The 20,477-nt window shown below is 44.4% G+C and overlaps 1 protein-coding gene across 1 annotated transcript; it reads left to right on the forward strand.

Annotated features, from left to right (window-relative positions):
• Nucleotides 1-2,700: 2,700 nt before the first annotated feature.
• Nucleotides 2,701-19,013, forward strand: LOC143833273 (keratin, type II cytoskeletal 6A-like). Its single transcript, XM_077328885.1, has 9 exons — nt 2,701-3,390; nt 4,988-5,202; nt 8,440-8,500; nt 8,866-8,961; nt 11,647-11,811; nt 12,519-12,644; nt 15,833-16,053; nt 16,846-16,880; nt 16,998-19,013. Exons 1-9 carry the CDS (start codon nt 2,830-2,832, stop codon nt 17,312-17,314), a joined length of 1,797 nt encoding a protein of 598 aa, XP_077185000.1. The 5' UTR covers nt 2,701-2,829; the 3' UTR covers nt 17,315-19,013.
• The last annotated feature ends 1,464 nt before the right edge of the window (nt 19,014-20,477 follow it).

Here is a 20,477-nt window from a genome sequence, read left to right on the forward strand (position 1 = left end):
CAATATGCATGTGGATCTCTGATTGACCCTGGGGACTATTTTCCCCAATCTAGCAGATTCTTCCAAGAGCTCCTCTGAGTACATGGAGCTCTCTTACCTTCAAGGACTTCCTTCCTTATGGACTGCAGCGAAAAGGGAAAAGCATTCACAATTTTTAATTTTTCAGTGCCCTTTTTGAAAATACTGCATCCGCACTCCTGAGCCCTGCGTACGCATCTCAGTGGATACACAGCCCAAAACTGGGTCAAATATGTTAGAATGCTCCACACACTCAGAGCTCTGAGGAAGCTTAGAAAGTGGTCAATGAACCACCATTGAGCAATCCCAAACTCTCACCCTACCACTGAGATCATACCGTTCACAGCAGTTGCAAAATGAGGTAAGGATTTCAAACCCCAATGGACAGTCCATGCGTACATGCTGTGGACAGATCTGACAGTGGACAGATCTCTCTCAATGGATGAAGAAATGACCATCAGGGACAGCAAGAGAGGCTTGCCAAGAACACCCAAGAAGTAAGGCTTTCCTGAGCTCCTTGTTTTTCAAGATGAGAGCACCCCCTTGCTACAATCTAGGCTTGCCCATGCAGCCGAAGTGTCACGCCAAAGAATATTAATACACAATAACAGATATTGTTAAGTGAGCCTCAGGGGCGAATGACTCACCCCGGTTGGCAGCGTGCCGTGACAGGAATGCCTGGAAACGAAACAAATTGTGCAAACACCCTTTTAGATTTTTCCGATTGCTATGAGAAAAGAAATTGGCCCTCGATTCAGGTTCTCTCAAGCCTTCCAATAGATTGGAGATGTGGAAAAAAAAATCCAGAAGAAGCTAATCTATGAGTGCAATCACTTTTCACAATGTTCCCAGCATGCCGATGCCTTTCAGCTATTCAATCTCTGGGCTTGTATAGCACAGGTCTGACTATGCAACTCCTTTCATTGTGAGCTTCTGCAATCCCAGGCAATTCTGTGCAGCTCTGCAGAAAGCAGCAACGAAACTAGGGATATCATCATCATGGAAACATGCTGACGCTGTCAATTGGCGCGCTCCCCCATTGGAGCAGCAGAGTGGGTTCTGTGGGACTCCAAGGTTGTTTTCCATCCAGATGGGAAGCAGGTTGAGACCTGCTTTCCCTGGAATAAAAGAAGAGCACCATATGCTCTTGAACTGAGCTTACAGTCACTTGAGCATGACCCAGGCAAATCGAGGAAGCCACTTCAATTCAAGATACACGAGCTGGCATCACAGCCCAATGGCTGAGTTATGCTACTTGTCTTTTATTGCAGGCTCAGAAACCTTTCAAAGGGATCATATTTCTTCATTATGCATGACTTCCTTAAGGCTTTTCCATTACTGAAAATCCAGCTACAATACAATTTGGGGACGGACACACCTGTAGCGATTTCTCTTACCTGTTCCGTTTGGGGGGGTAATAACACCTAGGGCGCAATTTCCCAGTCACCTCTGGGGTACGGACAGTTACCCCAACATTCAGCCGCCCTCCTGCAACGCAACTGTTCTGAGGAAAGATATTATTAGAATTCCCCCCGACCGTCTGTTTCGCTCATCTCACAATGCCCGTCATGAACCCAGTTTTCAACGCATGTATAAGCCTTTTGAAATCGTACACGAAGAGTACTTGTTTTGGCAGCGCATGTACTAAAATTAGAAAGATGCAAAGGAGATTAGCTTGAAATCTTCCGCAAAGATAATGAACGGTATGTGAAGATTACTCCCCCGTTACAGCTGAATGTTTGGAACTGGGACTCCTTAAGGCAATGAAATCCAATTGAAAGGAGTGCTAGCTTCTTCTCTAAAGGAGAATCCGTTGCTGACCCTGCTCTGAGGAGCCTCTGTGCATCATTCAGAGGATAGACCATCTTCATTGAAGGACCCTAATAGCATACCTCTTGCCTGAGGAAGATCCCTGCTAAAATCTCATGCATTTCTAATGAAAGGCTCTCAGATAGAAGGGTGGGGAGACCATTCTCTGCCAGTGATCCCAGAGAATGGCTCAGTTGAAATAGACAACACTCGTCTCAAAGCCCTGAAGGTCTGTGTCCATCTGAGGTGCTTTCCCTGTCCAGCCCATTTCACTGAGAAGTCCTCAATCTAAGAACAGTGAACCACTATACACCATTTTAAAGAGGTTGATTATATTAAATCATACAGCAGAGATCAAACTGTTGCCCATGGCAAATCCTTCGAGCCCATCACTGCCCAAAAAAGCCAAAAGAAGTCAAGTTGGGCAGAGGTCAGCCTGCTTTAGCTCTTGTTCCTTCCTAAGTCTCATTGAAGACCTTCGCGTGGTGGAGCACTGAAAATCCACCTGACCTGTCATGATGTCCAAGTCAGACAGTACGTTCCTCTCCCTACCCTTGTGCGAACAGACTCTTAAGGTGAACTGTCGAAAATCCCAGGTATGCAAACACTGTGGTCATAATCTCATTTCCCATTTCTTTTGTCATTTATGGCACACCCTCCTTGAAAAAGGGAAAATTCATTTTCCTCCGGTGCCTTCCTCTCTGTCTGCAGACGATGCCTCTCCCCCTCCCCGTCCCGCCTTCTTACTGTTGAGTAGGTGTGTTTAATGAGACAAGTTGCTGCAAGGCAAGCCGATGTACATATCAGATTGCCTTGAATCTCTTGCCAGGTTTTTTTTCCCCCCTCTCCAGGCACATAAAAGGGGAGATTTCCCGCTCCTCTATTTCAGAGGGGTTCTGCCTCCTTCGTTCTCTGCTCTTTCCCTGAAGCTCTGCTTGTAGCCAAAACCTTTCCTTGCAATTTTTCCCCTCTCCCTCTCTGAACACCACCACCACCACCACTATGAGCCGTATCTCCTATAGAACATCCTCCGGAGGGGGCAGCAGGGGCTTCTCCTCTGGTTCTGCCATTGTTGGTGGTAGCGGCGGCGGTAGATCAAGTTTTAGCTCTTACTCCGTCGCTCGGGTTGGAGGCGCCAGAGGTGGAGGTGGTGGCTATGGACTCGGTGGTGGCTTTGGCAGTCGAAGCATGTACAGCATAGGTGGAAACAAACGAATTTCCTACGGTGGAGGTTACCGATCAGGTTTCGGTGGTGGATACGGCGCTGGTGGAGGGGCTGGCTTTGGTTATGGTGGTGGCGCAGGTGGCGCAGGTTTTGGTTTTGGTGGACCAGGGTTTGGAGTTCCTGGATCTGCCTTTGCAGTAGGGGCGCCAGGTTTTGGTGGAAGAGGTGGACCAGGGTTTCCCATGTGCCCACCCGGCGGCATCCAAGAGGTGACAGTCAACCAGAATCTCCTGCAGCCACTTCACCTGGAGATTGACCCAGAGATCCAGAAAGTGCGCACACATGAGAGGGAGCAGATCAAGACACTCAACAACAAATTTGCCTCATTTATTGACAAGGTAAGTACCCAGATTGATGCCTTCTTGAATACTGGGAGCTTTTCTAAATCTAAGGGGACTCATCCCACTCATCTTCCACTGCAATAATTTGAGATGATTTATAACAGGCAAGTGTTTTCTCTTCCATAATGCTACATTATAAGTAGGGATAGGTAAGAAGGGACAATTGCTCTTTTATTTCACCCCTAAAGTGGTTGTGTACATGCAATTTTGTGGCAAGGATGCCTGTAATATCCAGGGACCATGTCTCATGGCTCTGCAGTAGAGCATCAGCTTTGCGTGCAGATGGTACTCAGCTCCATCCTCAGCATCTCTGGAGAAAAGGTTCTGGTAGTAGGACCTCTTTCTGAGATCTTGGGGAGCCACTGGCAGAGTAGCCAATACTAGCCTTGATAAAGTAATGGCTTGATTTAATATGAGACAGCTCCATAGGTTCAGTGTCTGGAAAATAAGTGGCTTCCAGCAATTAATTTTGGCATCCTTGCTCTATGGTATAACTGATGACACACAAGTAACCACAGAAGGAGAAGTGGACTGCTTGTTCCTAGTCTTCTGGCCTGATGACCTCAAGCCATTTTGGTTTCCCAAGTGAATATGGATCTTCAAAGTAGAGAAAACAGACAGTTGTCTAGTTGGGATGGTCCCTGCTTCAAAAATAGAGAGAGGGGGCCAGGGACAAGTACTTTATTCATTAACTGCAGCTTAAAAAACCCCTGGAAACTGCAATTTGTCCAGAGTGTATTATCTGCATGAATCAACTGAGTAGATTTAGAAGCAGCTTATTTTGTCCCAAAATTAGACTTTTCAGCCTGCCTGGTGGTTTCATGAATGCTTGTTATTAGTTATGGTGTTGCTAATAGTTTGGTTGATGAAACACATGCCTTTGCAACACACTTGACATTCAAGGGAGCCAATGTGAAGGTATGGACCTTCTTGAAAGAAGGAAGACATTTTTTAAAAAAATGCAACAAATAACATGCAACAGGGGGGGAATGCATTTGAAAAGGCATGCATATGTCAGTCTGTTTCATGCTGCTTGGGGAAAAGCTTATGTCTTATTATCCTTCTGACAAAATTGGAATAGACACCAAGTGGTGTCCTTATTAGCCCCTAATTAAGTTATGTTGGTCTGTGTTTGCAGAGGATCTGGTCCCAGGTTCAATCTCAAAACAAGGACTGCTAGTGTTCCAGAACACTTTTCAAAATTCCATCTATACCTTCTCCGTCCAAGTCCAGTGGCATGCCAACAAAGTTTTACTCAAGGTATAAGCTTTTGGGTGCATGCACTCTTTGTAACAAAAGTTTGCACCCTGAATAGAACTTGGTTGGTCTTAAAGGCGCCACTGGATTTGAACTTTGTTTTGCTGCTTCAGACCAACACGGCTACTCACCTGAATAATTCTCTTTGCTTTTATCCTTATTGTTTTTATCCTTTCAGTTGGGGATGAAAGCTAAGGTTCCATAGAAGAGCTGTGCATTGCATCTCGCTCTTTCTCTTTCTTCCACACACATACCTTGGACAGCATCCTTTTCTTTCCAGTGGCTGTGCAGTTGTGTAATCCAATGTCACCAATCTCTCCCCTCTTCTCTCTTGCAGGTCCGATTCCTAGAACAACAGAATAAAGTCCTTGAAACCAAATGGACACTCTTACAAGAGCAGGGGACAACGGTTCGACGAAACAACATTGAACCCCTTTTTGATGTGTATATTAATAATCTTAGGAGGCAATACGATAGTCTACTTGGTGAGCGAGGAAGGCTGGATTCAGAACTGAGGAACATGCAAGATTTGGTGGAAGACTTCAAAAACAAGTAAGCCTCTCCCATCCATCCCAATTTGCATGAATGAAAATACTCCTTTTAAATTCTAAGTGCCTTGCTTGCTAGATAGACAGAACAATCTTAGGCATGTTTCATCTGATGTCAAGTCCCAAATACACATTCCCTGTATCCCCTTGATCTGGCAGCAAGTGAAGTTGCCACCTTATTGGCTGGGACAACTGAGATTTAAAACTTGCCCTACTTGAATTGATCCAGACAGATGCTGTACCACTAATGTGTGCATGAGAAATTACAAATGTCAGTAACTGATATCCAAGTTGTTGCTTGCACTTAACCAACCCACTTAGCTGGCCAAGGGTCGGCAGAGGGAGGTCATGTCTATTAGAGTTCTGAAAGCAATAGAGAGACAGACATTTCTTAACTTCTGCTCACAGCATTGCAACACTGCACAGAAACCCATATGGGTTCTTCCAAGCTCCTCCCCAGCATCATCCATTCAAAACTTGTTGAAAGTCATTTGCTGGAAAGCAAAATGAATCCAAAGCCTAGCATCAAAAGCCCTTACAAAGAACCTGCCAGACACAAATCCTTCCAGTCTCTTTTCTAGTGGATGCCAGCCCCATCTTGTCTACTCGATGGGTTGAATGGGCCTGAAGTCATGAAATTCCATGAGCACACCTATTACCAGCTCTTTTTGCCAAGCCTAGCTAAAGAAGCACGGATTAAATTTAATCCTCGGCATGAGGTAGCACCTCCCTTTTAAGCTGTAGCTGTAGGGTTGGATCCAGCCTGATTTTCCATTTAATCCCCCCCAAATCCCCCTCCGTACTACAGATGCAACCCCATATGGCTCTTGCCCATGCAGGTCCCATGATCCCCAGTATAGACCTCTGGTGGTCAGAGGGGACACCTGCTGTTCTTTTCTTTTTCAATAGCAGGAAAGCCGGTTGGATTCAACCAATACTCTTACAACAGTTGCAACCAATAACTGGGAGGGCTATTCCATAGTTTTCATGGCAGCAAGAATTTTTGCTCCCGGGAAATTCGCCTGGCCCTGGCCCCAACCTGGTGGAATGAGCTTCCGGAAGAGCTGAGGGCCCTTTCGGAGCTACAAGCTTTCTGCAGGGCCTGTAAGACGGAGCTATTCTACCAGGCATATGGTTGAGGCTGGGCTGTGGTCCCAGAGTTACCATCAGGGGATCCCCTAGAACCAATGAGATCAGGACTCTTTCTCCTAATGAAAGAGCTCCGGACTGCAAGCTGGACAGGGAAGGAGATAGGGGGTTAATTTTATTGAATTGCCATCTTTTATGTCTGGGGATTTTAAGGGTTGTTGTTTTATTCTTTTATTGTAAACTGCCACGGGTCTGTGAGAGCAATGTTATATAAGTTAAAATATAAATAAATACAATAAAATAAATTTGCTCCCAATTTGCTTACATTTGACAAATAGCTGTATATACCCATACAGTATTTGTGTTTCTCAATGTATCTCATTGCGATATGAACTTTTAAGTGTATACCTAAAAATGCAATACAGGAAGCAGCCCTTGTTCTTATTTTACTGATTATTCTTGTGATCTACCCATATTGGCCAACAGAACTGATCAGCTGGGTTCAATTTCTCCATTCCAGTAACTTGGATCAGTTAGTTACTCTCCTTCAAGTGGGAAAAAAAGACCTTACCTGATGGAGAAAGTCTTAGCAAAAGGGAATCGCAGTATGTTGGGCTTAAAAGACATTGTAGCCTAACCTGCCTCATGCCAACAAAGGACCACCCATTGACCCCTCCATGTAGCTATACCACAGTGAGTCTCAGAGACTGACCATGTGCTCACTGAAAGACGAAGAGTTCCAGCAGAACTCATAGTTCCACACTGCTGAATAAGGAAGATCAAGTCACATGCTGTACAAGACAGCAAAGAGTAGGAGAGCTGGGGATATACTTCTTCTGCTCAAACTTCTGCTTTTATTCCATTTTGACGGTCATCCTGGGAATTATGAATTATGGGAAAGGCAGCTTTGTGAGGGATGTCAGTCATCCCTATCCCTCATCTTAGTATTCTCTTTCAGGACAGAATGATAGAGAAACAAGCTTAAGTCCATAGTAAAAATATGACATTGAATTATCTATATAATTAAAGTATAGCAGAATGCTGATGGGTTAGTTAGGGTTGGAGCCAACAGAACAGTTCACAGAAAGAGTTGGCGGAGCTGATCTTAGCCTTCCATCTCCTTCCTCAAGCTGCTTGCTGTGACTGAACTGGTGTCATTCTCCATCTTCTGGCAACTTGCATCAGCTGAGGAGGGAGAATGAGGTAATTTTATCTCACCCACCATCACTGCAGCACATCTGTACTATGGTACGTTTGAGTTGCAAGGCTTCCCTGATCCTCAGAGAGAATTTTGAAGCTACTTGGGGAAGGTGGAGAAAAATCTGTTTGGCCAACCCTTTCCATTAAGATTTCAAAGGAACCCAACCTTTCATATCTGACTTGGTATTTCTTAATATTAATTCAAAAATAAACTGACTTTTCCCAGCAAGTTACTAAAGAAGGAGGATGAATTCCGTCAATTAAAAATTAGATACATTGACTCAGAATTCATGCTTCTGTCAATATCTACCTGCTATTTTATAGAGGCATTTTCACACATGAGTGGAAGTTCAAATGACCAGACTATTGTGTGATTGTTTTCTATTATATTTTAATCTCATTTTCTTCCAAAGAACTTGGTGCTCAGTACATGGCTGTCCCATTCTTCAATTTATGCTCACGGCAATCCCACGAGGAAGGTTAGACTGGGAGAGGAAGAATGGTTGGCTGACAGTCAGTAAGCTTTCTGTCGGTGAACCTGAACCTCTATTTCTCCGGTTCTAGGCTCTAACCACTATGCAACCCTGGTTTTAATCACTAGGCCCTTGTGTAGTATGACAGATCATTAGAACGGAGAGTCAACCGAACATTTCAAGTATCGAATTGTTCAAGACACAAAATGAAATCCATGGTCCTGCAATCCTAACGGTAAACTATGCAACACAGAGATAGTTTCTGCAAGGTTTAATCACTTTGATTTCCAAAAAGTATTCATGGAAATGGAGCAGCCAGTCTCCATGGACCAAACATCTTGGGAGAACATTCGTGAAAAGAAGACTGAAAAATAGCCTACTGGCTGGATTGATTTGGCTGCCATTATACTCTTCTCTCTATGACAGGTGCTTGTATTGAAACATACTAATGAAATCTTTTCTCTTGGCTGTTTCCACAGATATGAAGATGAGATTAACAAGAGGACAGGTGCAGAGAATGAATTTGTTGTGCTGAAGAAGGTAAGGATTACTTTTTAATAAGCATCCTCTTGATGCTAGGTTCAATCAATGGCCCAGCCATCCCCTCCATGGGAATTAGCTGATAGTAGTGGCTCTCATGTACCATGATAGCTAAGCCTTTCAACTGAGAATTTTCTTTCTACTCTCTTTCCACTCTCCCACTGCACTCTCACTCATAAGAGTCCCACAAATCACAAGGTCCTTGTGTAGTTCGACAGATCATTAGAAAGGAGAGCCAACTGAATATTTCAAATACCGAATTGTTCAAGACACCAAATGAATGGTTGGACTTGTTAGTCTTTGGGCACAGGGGTGGCGGGAATGTTCCTTTTGAATGAACATTATTTTCCCTGTGTTTTCTGCAGGATGTTGATAGCGCCTATATGAACAAGATCGAACTTGGAGGCAAATCCGACTCACTGAATGATGAAATTGAGTTCTTGAAAGCACTATTTGAGGCGGTGAGCATCTTACCTTGGGTACCCCAAATTTCTAACCCTAGAGCTGGAACTAACATATGAAATCACATCCGCAAATAATGTTTAATCTGATTCACAGCACCTCTCCAGTGGTCAGGCAGGTCTTTCCCAGCCCTGTTAAACTGGGGGGGGGGGCATTGAAATGGGGATATCCTACCTGCAAAGCTCTACTAAAGCGCTATGTACTTTTAACATGGAGCTCAGAATAGTTTATGTGGTTTTCTGTCCTTGCAATAGCCCCGTGAAGTAAGGTAGGCTAAGAAAGGATGACTGGCCCAAGGTCAGCCATAGGGATGCCAGTCTCCAGGTAGGACCTGGGGATCTCCAGGAATTACAGATCAATTCCCCTCCCTCTGACGTTCCGGTCCTCCCTAGGCTCCACCCCCAGACTTCCAGTTTCCCAACATTCATTCATTCATTCATTCATTCATTCATTCATTCATTCATTCATTCATTCATTCATTCATATTTATTTCCTTAGATTTGTAGGCCGCTCCTTCCAAAAAGGTCTCGGTCAGCTAACATCAAGACTTGAAATTCCATTAAAATATACCATAATCACCCCGTCAGTTAAATCATCTCCTGAGCCTGATGCTGAGACTGGTGAGGTTAGGCTACTTGGCCTGGCTTTGCTGACAGGGGAATGGTTCAGGCAAAAGCCTGAGCAGGGGATTAGGCAGAGGAGCCCTTTCAGATGATAAGTGTGCAGTCTTGGCCTCAATCTAATGCTGGCAACATGGAGAATAGCAACCTTACCCCTATCCCCCCGGTGTCCTCCCATGGACTTGGCAGATGATGAGTTTCATATCAAGCAGAGATCTGAGTCCAGGGCCCATTCTGCACATGCTAGATAATGTGCTTTCAATGCACTTTTGAAGTAGATTTACCTGTTCTGCACAGGAAAATCCTACTGAAAAACCACACTGAAAGTGCATTATCCAGTGTGTGCGGAATGGGCCCAGGTCTCTGTAAAGATTACCCCACATCAGCTCTTGAGATGTACGTGTGTACTCCTCTGTCAGAAATTTGAAAGCACATCCCTCCCCTTTGGACATGCCACATTTCCCAGTGATTCTCCCCCCTCTCCACTTACCTTCTTATTTGAAGAGACAAATGGATTTTAAGGCAAGTAGAAACTTAGTGACATCAATTATCACGTCTTGTGCAACCTAAGCCCGATTTCCTCCAGCTATTTCAGGATCAAGACAAGTAAAACCGTATTTGAATAAATCATCTCCTTTGGGACAATGTCTAGTCTGAACTTGAGGACTGCTAGTAATGGGAAATCCACCCTCTTCCTTGGCAGGCTATCTGAGTCATGTTAATCGCTCCAACTGAGAAACGTTTGCAATAAATTGAATCTGTTCAGGATGACGTTACCGTTCAACTACTGAGTTAGGCAATCATAATATTCAGCAGTAGCACCATGGAGACTATGCATGGGATATCACGGGACATTTAAGTCTTGTCAATATAAGAACCTGCTTTCAAATGGCATCAATGTTGTGCTGTTGCACCTTTGCACAATATAATCCAGTGCATCTGAATTGTAGGTTAGGTTGCAGATTTCTGAAAGGTCAAGTGTAATAACCTGCACAATGATATTGTTTTATTGGTACCAAGATGTGAGATGTCAAAGATTCAAAATGTGAGTTTCCCAAAGAAGGGGAGGGAAGTTCCATTTCCCCCCCCTCCACCCATACTTTTTATGCAGGTTTTGACAATGATCAAAACAAATACTTTGGTGACCCACCTCTTTGTAAAACAAAAGGACCCTGGATGAACTCCTAGAGCAGGGGTAGTCAAACTGTGGCCCTCCAGATGTCCATGGACTACAATTCCCATGAGACTTACTTGGCAGTCTCATGGGAATTGTAGTCCATGGACAACTGGAGCACCGCAGTTTGACTACCCCTGTCCTAAAGTGACATTTCTGAGAGATAATGCAAATATTTCAAAGGAAATGTAACCAGTAGTTGAAGATACACATCAAAAAAGTCAGTTCCATGAGGCTTGGATAATCATCACAGTATGGGTGGGGATGTCTAGTCTTTAGCTACTTTGGCTCCATGGGTTAAAAGCAGCTACCAATTTAAAGCTCCCTCTTGTAGGATTAGGGTAATTGTCTACATAACAATGCATGCCACTGGTTCAGACATGTCTTATACATTTGCCTTTGGAAATACAACTTTGATGGATAATTCTTTTTGAATGGATTTAAAAATAATAATGCTAACTAGCAACCTCCCAACATAATTTCCCCCTTCCTTGAGGTCCTTCCTATTTTTGGCAATTTTCAAGTCAAGAGAGATCTAGAGGGGGTTTGCCATTTCCTGCCTCTATGGTAGAAGCCCTGGGCTTACTTGGCAGTCTTTAATCCAAGTACACTGATCATTTCTGTCCCTGCTTAGCTACCAACATCTCACCAACTTAGGCTTCCTTGGGCCACCCAAGTCAGGGATTCAAGGTCCCTACACCTAACCAAATTGATTGCAGGACGTGTCGAAGCCATATTCGGGTTAGGAGAACTGAGCTAAGATTTTCACTTTCTGAAGTCATTTTCACCAGTACTCTGATAGGGTATGTCTTCAGCTGTCTTCAGAACCGCCATCATTCTCCACTGTGTCCTATATATATTAGCTGAGTCCATTGTGGTCTTCCTTGCAGGAATTATCTCATATGCAGCAGCAGGTATCAGACACCTCTGTGGTGTTATCGATGGACAACAACAGAAGCCTGGACTTGAACAGCATCATCGCTGAGGTCAAAGCACAGTATGAAGACATTGCCAACAGAAGCCGAAGTGAAGCTGAATCATGGTATCAATCCAAGGTAATTAGCCTTTCCAACTGATGGAATAATCAGACAGTTTATATAATAATCTATAATAATCAGACAGTTTCTAATCCAAAGAAATTAGAAGTAGAGTCAGAGGACATGGCTATAGGGGCATCCACTTCCACCTGTTCTAACCTACCCAATTTGACTTCCCCAAGTAGACAGCTGGGTGATGAACGGGCTCTGGTTTTATCATATTGTTAGCTTAGCTCCTCTTACTATTCAGAACTTTTCCTATTATTTGAAGGAATGAAATAGCTGTCTAAGGCAGCAAACAAAGGGGTGTCATTAACGTTTGCTGCCCTTTAACTTGTTTCAGCATTTTTACCTCCAGTATGTGTTTGGGGGCATTTAGATGTTCCATCTGAAGCCCACAAATGTGGGATAGAGGTCTAGTTGTGCTTGATTCCTCATTCCCATGGCCAACTTCCAACCCTCACAACCAATACCACCAGGAACTCTATTGTGAAACACTTTCTGGGCTGCAAACAGAGAACATAAATAAGGTGGGGTCTGGAATTCTCCTGGAATTACAAATTATCTCCAGACTACATAGACCAGTCCCCCTGGAGGAACAGCACACTATCTTGTATCGTATCACAGTTCACCCTTCCTTCCCTGATGTTTCTATGCCAGCAGGATTTCCCTGTCTGCATCATGCTAACCATACGTTTTGCATTCTATGCCTTCCTGAACATCAGTATGAAGAGCTGCAGGTCTCTGCTGGAAGACACGGAGACGATCTCCGCAACACAAAGACGGAAATTGCAGAGCTTAACCGGATGATCCAGCGGCTGCGAAGTGAAATTGATGCTTTGAAGAAACAGGTACCAGTGGAGACTTTGTGTCTGTTTGCACAGTGTTGGGGTTTTAGGACTAGAATTGGTCCTAGGTCCCTCCAGAGAAATAGAGCTGCAGCATAACGGAGCTATTCAGAAGGATGCAGTTACTAGTTACTTTTGTGGATGAGTCACAGATTCAGACTCACAGTGCTTTGCGGTTTTAAGGAGAGCAATCTTTACTGCATGGTTATTTACAGAAAATATATCCTATTCATTTGCTTCAGTCTCCTTACTGAAGCAGAGTCCAAAAGCTCAAAAGTTACAAAAAAAAAAACACATTGCAAGCCTCTATGGCTAGCTTTGCAGGCAGGACAACATATGGAAGAGCTGAGAGCCTAATGGCTGCTCCTTGCTTCAGCAAGAACACACTGATCTTCTATTACTGAAGAAAGAGGAAGTAAGCGGAAGCCCACCTTAAATAAAGGAATCCCCAGGATGTGTGCTCGGGGTTTTCCATTGCATCCTCACCTGTGACCACTAGATGCCACTAGTGAGCACACAGGTGCAGCTTAGACAGCTTAAAAATAGCCCTTCAAGGCTGACTTCACCAAATTACTTGCTGATTGCAATTCTGAAACACTGCCTTTTGAGCACAGAAGCCCTGGACATGCGTTTGTCAGTTCAGCAGTGGGTCAATCCTTCTTCTTACAGCCATTTATTTCAGGAGTGTCAAATTTTGCACTGGGAGACCCGGGTTCAAATCCCTACTCTGCCATGGAAGCTTACTGGCTTACCAAGGGCCCATCACACCCTCTCAACCTGACCTACCTCACAGCATCATTATTGTGAGGGTAAAATTATTCAAAGGCCGATATTTCCTTATTTATTTATTTGTTTGTTTGTTTGTCACGTTTCTATGCCACCATTCCCCAAAGGCCCAAGCGTCTCACAACATTATTAATTAAAAGGTAAAGGTAAAGGTATCCCCTGTGCAAGCACCGAGTCATGTCTGACCCTTGGGGTGACGCCCTCTAGCGTTTTCATGGCAGACTCAATACGGGGTGGTTTGCCAGTGCCTTCCCCAGTCATTACCGTTTACCCCCCAGCAGCAAGCTGGGTACTCATTTTACCGACCTCGGAAGGATGGAAGGCTGAGTCAACCTTGAGCCGGCTGCTGGGATTGAACTCCCAGCCTCATGGGCAAAGCTTTCAGACGGCTGCCTTACCACTCTGCGCCACAAGAGGCTCATTATTATTAATTATTAATTACATTATTAATTACAACATTATTAATTACAAGAGATTAAACCATATATTAATATTAAAATATGAATTAAGTTACTAAAATTTATTAAAACCCTACAAGCAGCCACACTGGAAGGATTTTCTTCTGCTGTCTCAGCATTTCACACCTTCTGTATTGCTGACAGTGATGGTAACGGTGATTAATGTGGCAACAATAATTGAAGACTGGGTAACAGGCTGGGTCTCCTTGGATGAATGTGGAGGGTGTGGCCATTTTGCAAGTGCCTGGCACTACCTAGGGGAAAGCAGGGGAGGAGAATCCTGGCTTCATTGTCAGTGCCTGAGGAGTCCTTGTGTAGGTATCTTGTGGCACTCGTACAATGCAACTTGTATGGTCTCTGGTTATCAGTTAAAGCTTGATTATATGAGGGAAGGAATGCTATTTATAAAGCCAAGTTTAGAGAAATGCAATTGAAATTGCTGTTTTCCCAGTGCAGATATTCCTCGTCCATAACGTGATCATTCCCAACAGCCCCCCATGACTATTTTGGCCCATGAAAAGGGAGAGGGAGAAGAAGATTGCACAGTGCCACTGAACCAAGTGCCCCATCAGAATCAGGCCCCTGGAGCTGCTAAATTCCCCTCTAAACGGCATTGGTGGCCGTGTCGTCCCAGGCCCTCCCATAACATGGAGTTTGGCTTTTAGTGTGAGCTAATTTTGGAGAACAGGGATCATATTTTCCAGAACAGGGAACAGATTGCTTAAAGAAAGGTTAAACAGAAAAGGAAGTGAATGCATAGCCTTGTTGTATGCCTCTGCTCCAAGGGCAGAATGAGGGAGCTGGTCTTTTGTGACAGCAACTGTCTTGAACAGAGGTATTTAAGTAAAGGCTTGTAAAGTAAGGAAAAGTCTGCTGATCACATAATAAAGAGGTTAATTCCTTGTCTTTTGCACTGTCTGTCAGCCTTTCTCAGCTTTTTTACCATTGAGAAATCCCTGAAACATTCTTCAGACTTGAAGAAACCTCAGAAGTGGTGTGATCATGCAGAATATGCTTGGGAAGCATAGTTGCATACATGCCCACCCAGGGCCTCTCCCCTTCTCACCCCCTCCATGCCCATCGTTGGCTATTTTGGGAAGGGGCGGGTCGGGTCAACATGACCACATACAATCCTGTCACCTGATAAATGTTTAACAAATTTAAAAATTAATCAACTCCCATTCATTTGGGAAACCCCAAGGCTTCACAAAATCCTGGTTGAGAAAGCTTAGTCTGACATTTTATTAATCGTCTACTAATCTTTGAATTAATACGTTTCTGGGAATAAGTTGGAGCACTTTGTGTGAGAGTGCCATGGTGGGAACCACGTTCTCTGTTCCTCCTGCCAGGGATACCTGGGGGGAAGTGGCAGAGATGCCTGATCTCATTTGCAATGCCCGGGAGGTATTGTAAAGACAAGTCATTTGTTCTCTTCTTTTGCTTCACTTCCCTGTGGCGCTTATGCCATGAGAACAATATTATCTGCAAGATTATCAGCACGGCGCTACAGACGAGCTGAGACGATGCAGCTGGGATATATCGTGGAAGAAAGGATTAAAATCAGATCCCAATTATTAAACCCACCTTACCGCTTGGTTTCTTTGCTGCATAGCACTTTAGGGTGATAAACAGTTTTGTATCCCTCTTTTCTTCCCAGTGTGGAATCAAAGAGGCTTACAATATTCTTCCCCTCCATATGCATGTGCACTCTACTGCAGCCATTCCAGTAGAACACCAAATTCATTTCATTTATACCCTTCTACGGTTACCCAACGTTCCTAACCTCCTATCATCCAAGTCACAAATCTGGGAGCGTGCAGTTGGCCTAAAGGTCCCCAAAAACTGACCACTGCAGAGCAGGGATACGAACACAAGTCTCCTAGTCCAACACTCTAAATATTACAGGCAGTATGAAAGCATTAACTACTCCTCTGCTCCGGTCTGCAGTGTGCCAATCTCCAGTCAGCCATTTCGGAGGCCGAGGATCGTGGGGAAATGGCCCTCAAAGACGCCAGGCATAAACTGAACGAGTTGGAGGAAGCCCTGCAGAAGACAAAGCAGGAACTTGCACGACAGCTCAAGGAATACCAGGAGCTGATGAACTGCAAGCTGTCCCTGGATGTCGAGATCGCCACCTACAGGAAGCTGCTGGAAGGAGAAGAGAGCAGGTGGGTAGGGGGCTCAAGGAGGAAAGAGATCCTTGCTAGAAAAGGAGCCGTGTGCTCTTTCGATGGGGGGGGGGGAGTGACAGAGCCAGGCCAAGTGCCCCTATTGATCAGCACAAGAGGACATGATGTCCACAGCTGGATGAAGGCCTTAAGGTTTTGCTTCTTAAAGTAAAGATGAAGTCCATCAAGCATGCAGCGTTACATATGTCAGTAAAGAAGGACCGGGAGAAGAGGGTAGGAATGGAGTGGAATAGGGAGATTCTATTAGAGAGGAAAGCAGAGGGAAAGGGAAAGTTCTGGGGAAGCTGTACAAAGTGCCCAAATACTCGTGGGCTGGAAAATGAGGAAAACAGTTTGTAGCTGGTGGGCCGAGCAACAGCAAAGCTACGGAGCCTGCTGTTCACAAGATGGCTTTTATGCAGCCCTGGCCACAGAGGACTGCGTTCAAGAAATGTTCATATAATTTTATGATTTACATTGTACGGACATCCACCCTTCCGGTTCCTAACCATCCTTCAGTTAGGGTTGTATTTGCAGGTAGAGGACTCTTTCCATGTAGATCTGACATAAACAAAATTAAAACAAACATGCTTTTTGTATAAGAAGATGAAGAAAAGAGAGGCCCATGAATATGCGACCGAAAAGTTTTCGGTCGTTCTACTTGTCTAAGAAAATGATAATACTTCTGAGTTCAAAATAGATTCATGATTATTTTAAATAGACAACGAATCTGTTAAAAAGCAAAAGCTTTTGCACAGATTTCTCCCACTAATCTTTTCTTTCTTCTACTAGATTGTATGGTGAAGGTGTTGGAAATGTTAGCGTCTGTAAGTATCTCTTTCCTGCTTGGGATTAGTTCTTTTTTTTTTAAAGGAGTCTCTAAAAACTGGTTATTCTTTCCAAGGAACAGAGGAAATCTAACTTTTTAAATTTCTGTTTTCCAGCTGTGGTCAGCACCTCCACTGGAGTCGGTTACGGCGGCGGAAGTGGCCTTGGCTTGGGAGGAGGCCACGGTGTCGGCCTGGGAGGAGGACACGGCATCAGCTACGGAGGTGGCGGCAGCTACGGCGGGGGAAGCAGCGGCTACAGCCTTGGAGGGGGAAGTGGGTTTGGCTCCGGGGCTGGTTATGGGAGTGGGGTCAGTATGGGAGGCGGTAGCAGTTATAGCTCTGGAGGAGGCCGTGTGTCCTCCGGCGGTGGAGGAAGCTCCAGCGTGAAAATTGTATCAAAAACCACTTCAACCAAGAAAACAGTCTATTAAAGGTTGACCACCACCACCAACCTGTATGGGAGCCACGTTGCCAATTGCAAGCGACACGCTCCGATCTGGTGTGTAAATAGCTCTGCAAAGCTCTTCCCCTCTGACCTTTCACCTTTTCCCCAGGAGGCTGGCCATTGCATGGATATAGGTGGTTGAATCCTAGTCTAGTGAGAGATTTCCACGGGCAGAGACAGGCTCGCAGGTGTGGATCAGGGGCACCTCATTGTGTACAGCTGGATAAGCAACCGCAATGTGTGGACCATGTAAATAATTCTTTAAAGATCTAGGAGAAGAGGGGAAAAGCTCTCTGTTCATTAGATGTTAGAATGGACACGCCATACAAATTGCTTTGTAGATTCACATTGCTAACCCAGGAATGGCACATGATCCACTTGGATGCAGAATTGGATCCAAACTCAGTTTTCCATCAGCAGAGTGGAACTCTCCTGTCTTTCCCACTTCATCTGATTGTAGCCCACTGATCTCCCCAAAATGCTGCTCCTGGGGGGTCAGAGACCCCCATGGAACAACATGAGGATGATCTGTAGTAGGAAGATGAAATCAGTGGAAATTAGAAGTTTAGTCTAGATTCAACCTGATCCATGAACAAACCATGCAATCCACCCCTTCTAAATACCTAGGTCAAGGGTGGCCAAACTGTGCCTCTAGATGTCCATGGACTACAATGACCATGAGCCCTTGCCAGCAGTTTGGTCACCCCTGACCTAGGGGATCCTTCCAACTCGATGATATGGAGACATATTCCAAGTCTTCCACAACTAGCAAGTCGCTGCTACTGTCTCCCTCTGGTCAATGATACAGCACTTTCCTAGACATCCTGACCCACAGGGCAGGAGGTAGAGAGCAATTTACCTCCAGCTCCTTGAATCTTCTTGCTGAATTACACTGCAATCCTAAACAGAGTTACCTCTTCTAAGTCCATTGCAGTCCATGAGTTTTCAACGCTTTCAAGGCTCAGTTTCTCTGAGACCAAGCCACTTGATTATTGACCATCTCTACCTGATCGATGGCTGCATTCCACGTGAAAGAGGTTCTAGCTTCCTAACTCCTTGGTTCTAGCTTCCTTACTCCTTGGTTCTAGCTTCCTTACTCCTTGGTTGGAAAATGCCTTTTTTCTAGAAAAGCTTTATCATTGACTTCAGATTCATCCTTAAACCCTTTGGGCGCCAATGGAATTTACGCCTGTACTTGAAGTTAATTTCTTTGCTGAATTAGCAGCTTTCAGTGCCTTCCCTTGCTGGGCAATAGACAGTGATGGGAGTTTCCCACTTGGCAAGCTTCTAAGGTTTTTTTCCCTCAGTCTCAGAACATGCTTTTGGAAATCTTTTCTCCTGTTTGGGCGCGTTCTTTGTCATCTCATTGAAGGCAGGATCAAGCTGCAGCCCCATAAAATCACCGTGCCCTTGCCAAAAGGAACTATTTCTGAAACAGTTCAGATAAGATCTGTTCCCATCCTGTGTTCCAGCATGCACAGGGATCATTTCCAGTATGGCAAGGAGGAGCTTTCGGTTCTTCCTTGGAAGGGGAAGCAAAGGTGGGAAAGGCAATCACTTCTGTTGCGGCTGCTCTCCGAACCGTAACACTGGTTCTTCTAACGCTTTGTCCAAACAGCTATGGATCTTTGTCTTTCTTCCATGCAAGGCTGCATGACAAATAAAGAGCAATTGTCATTTTTAAATGTACGGTTTCCGTTGTCGTCTTTCTCTCTGAAAACCTCAATCCTTGATCCTAGCCATTGTCTTGAAAGTTTGATCCTCGAAGGGGCTTTTCCGTAGATTCCGGCACCCCCATTCAGTCACCTCTTCAAGTCACATGACATGTAGAGAATGAGGGCACATGGTTTGGGGTTTGATCTCAGCCAGAGTAGTATTTCAGAAGGGCAAGGAAATTCTCCTGTGATCTTCTGTGTTTCAAATTGCATATTTCCCCCTCCTTCCCGAACACCTCTATGGGTTAAGAACTATTTGGTTAAAAACTATTAAATTAAACCCTGATGCCTCCCTTTGATATCAGTCTCAGCCCCTAAAACATCTTACAGCAAATAATTACAATCATGATCCATTAAGCCCATGGTGACGCTTAAGATAATACACATTAAAAAAAAAAGAATCCAAGATCATGGATTTTGAAAGATGTTTTCTAAAGGGTGACCATACAACCTGAGGTGACTAACTTGTCATAGCCATTAGGAAGGATAAATATCTATCATCTTTAACAACAACAACAATGTACAGTCATTTAGACCAGAACAATAAATGCTGGGCTATCAAATTATAAAGTTAAATATTGAATGCATTCAAAAGTCAGAATCATAATATCATAACTAAACAGTATAATTTATATAAAATTGATGACCATTATAAAAAATGCTCAAAGACTTATTTTCCTGTGAATTTTTAAAACATCTTAATGGCAGCAGCACAGAATTTAGGGGTGCATAGGGTAGTTTGGGGGTTCCTATGATTTTAGTTTCTTTACCTTTTCTTTTGCTGTCAGACCTGAGTGCCTAATATAATGTGTATTGTTTTATCACATACCATATTATATATAGAGCTGTGGAGTAAAAAATACTTCTATTTTTCAATCTGATTTCTGGGGCAGAGGCGTAGTCTCTATGGGAGGTTTTTTTTAAAAAAAAATTGGCCCTCTAGCACTACTGCCTCTTGTGGCGCAGAGTGGTAAGGCAGCCATCTGAAAGCTTCGCCCATGAGGCTGGGAGTTCAATCCCAGCAGCCGGCTCAAGGTTGACTCAGCCTTCCATCCTTCCGAGGCCGGTAAAATGAGTACCCAGCTTGCTGGGGGGTAAACGGTAATGACTGGGGAAGGCACTGGCAAACCACCCCGTATTGAGTCTGCCATGAAAACGCTAGAGGGCGTCATCCCAAGGGTCAGACATGACTCGGTGCTTGCATAGGGGATACCTTTACCTAGCACTACTGCAGCAAAGTTGAGTATCTGGCAAGAAGGAAAGCTCTTGACAATACGCAGACTTCTTGCGACTTAATCTATGCCGCCCTCAGTATTGCTTCTACTCTCCAACCCCCAGTTCTATTTGTTTCCCACAGGGGTGGCCAAACTGTCTCTCCAGATGTCCAGGGACTACAATTCCCATGAGCCCCTGTCTGCTGGCATGGAAATGGCA

This window comes from Paroedura picta, chromosome 3 (assembly GCF_049243985.1).
Source record: "Paroedura picta isolate Pp20150507F chromosome 3, Ppicta_v3.0, whole genome shotgun sequence".
Lineage (NCBI taxonomy): Eukaryota > Metazoa > Chordata > Lepidosauria > Squamata > Gekkonidae > Paroedura > Paroedura picta.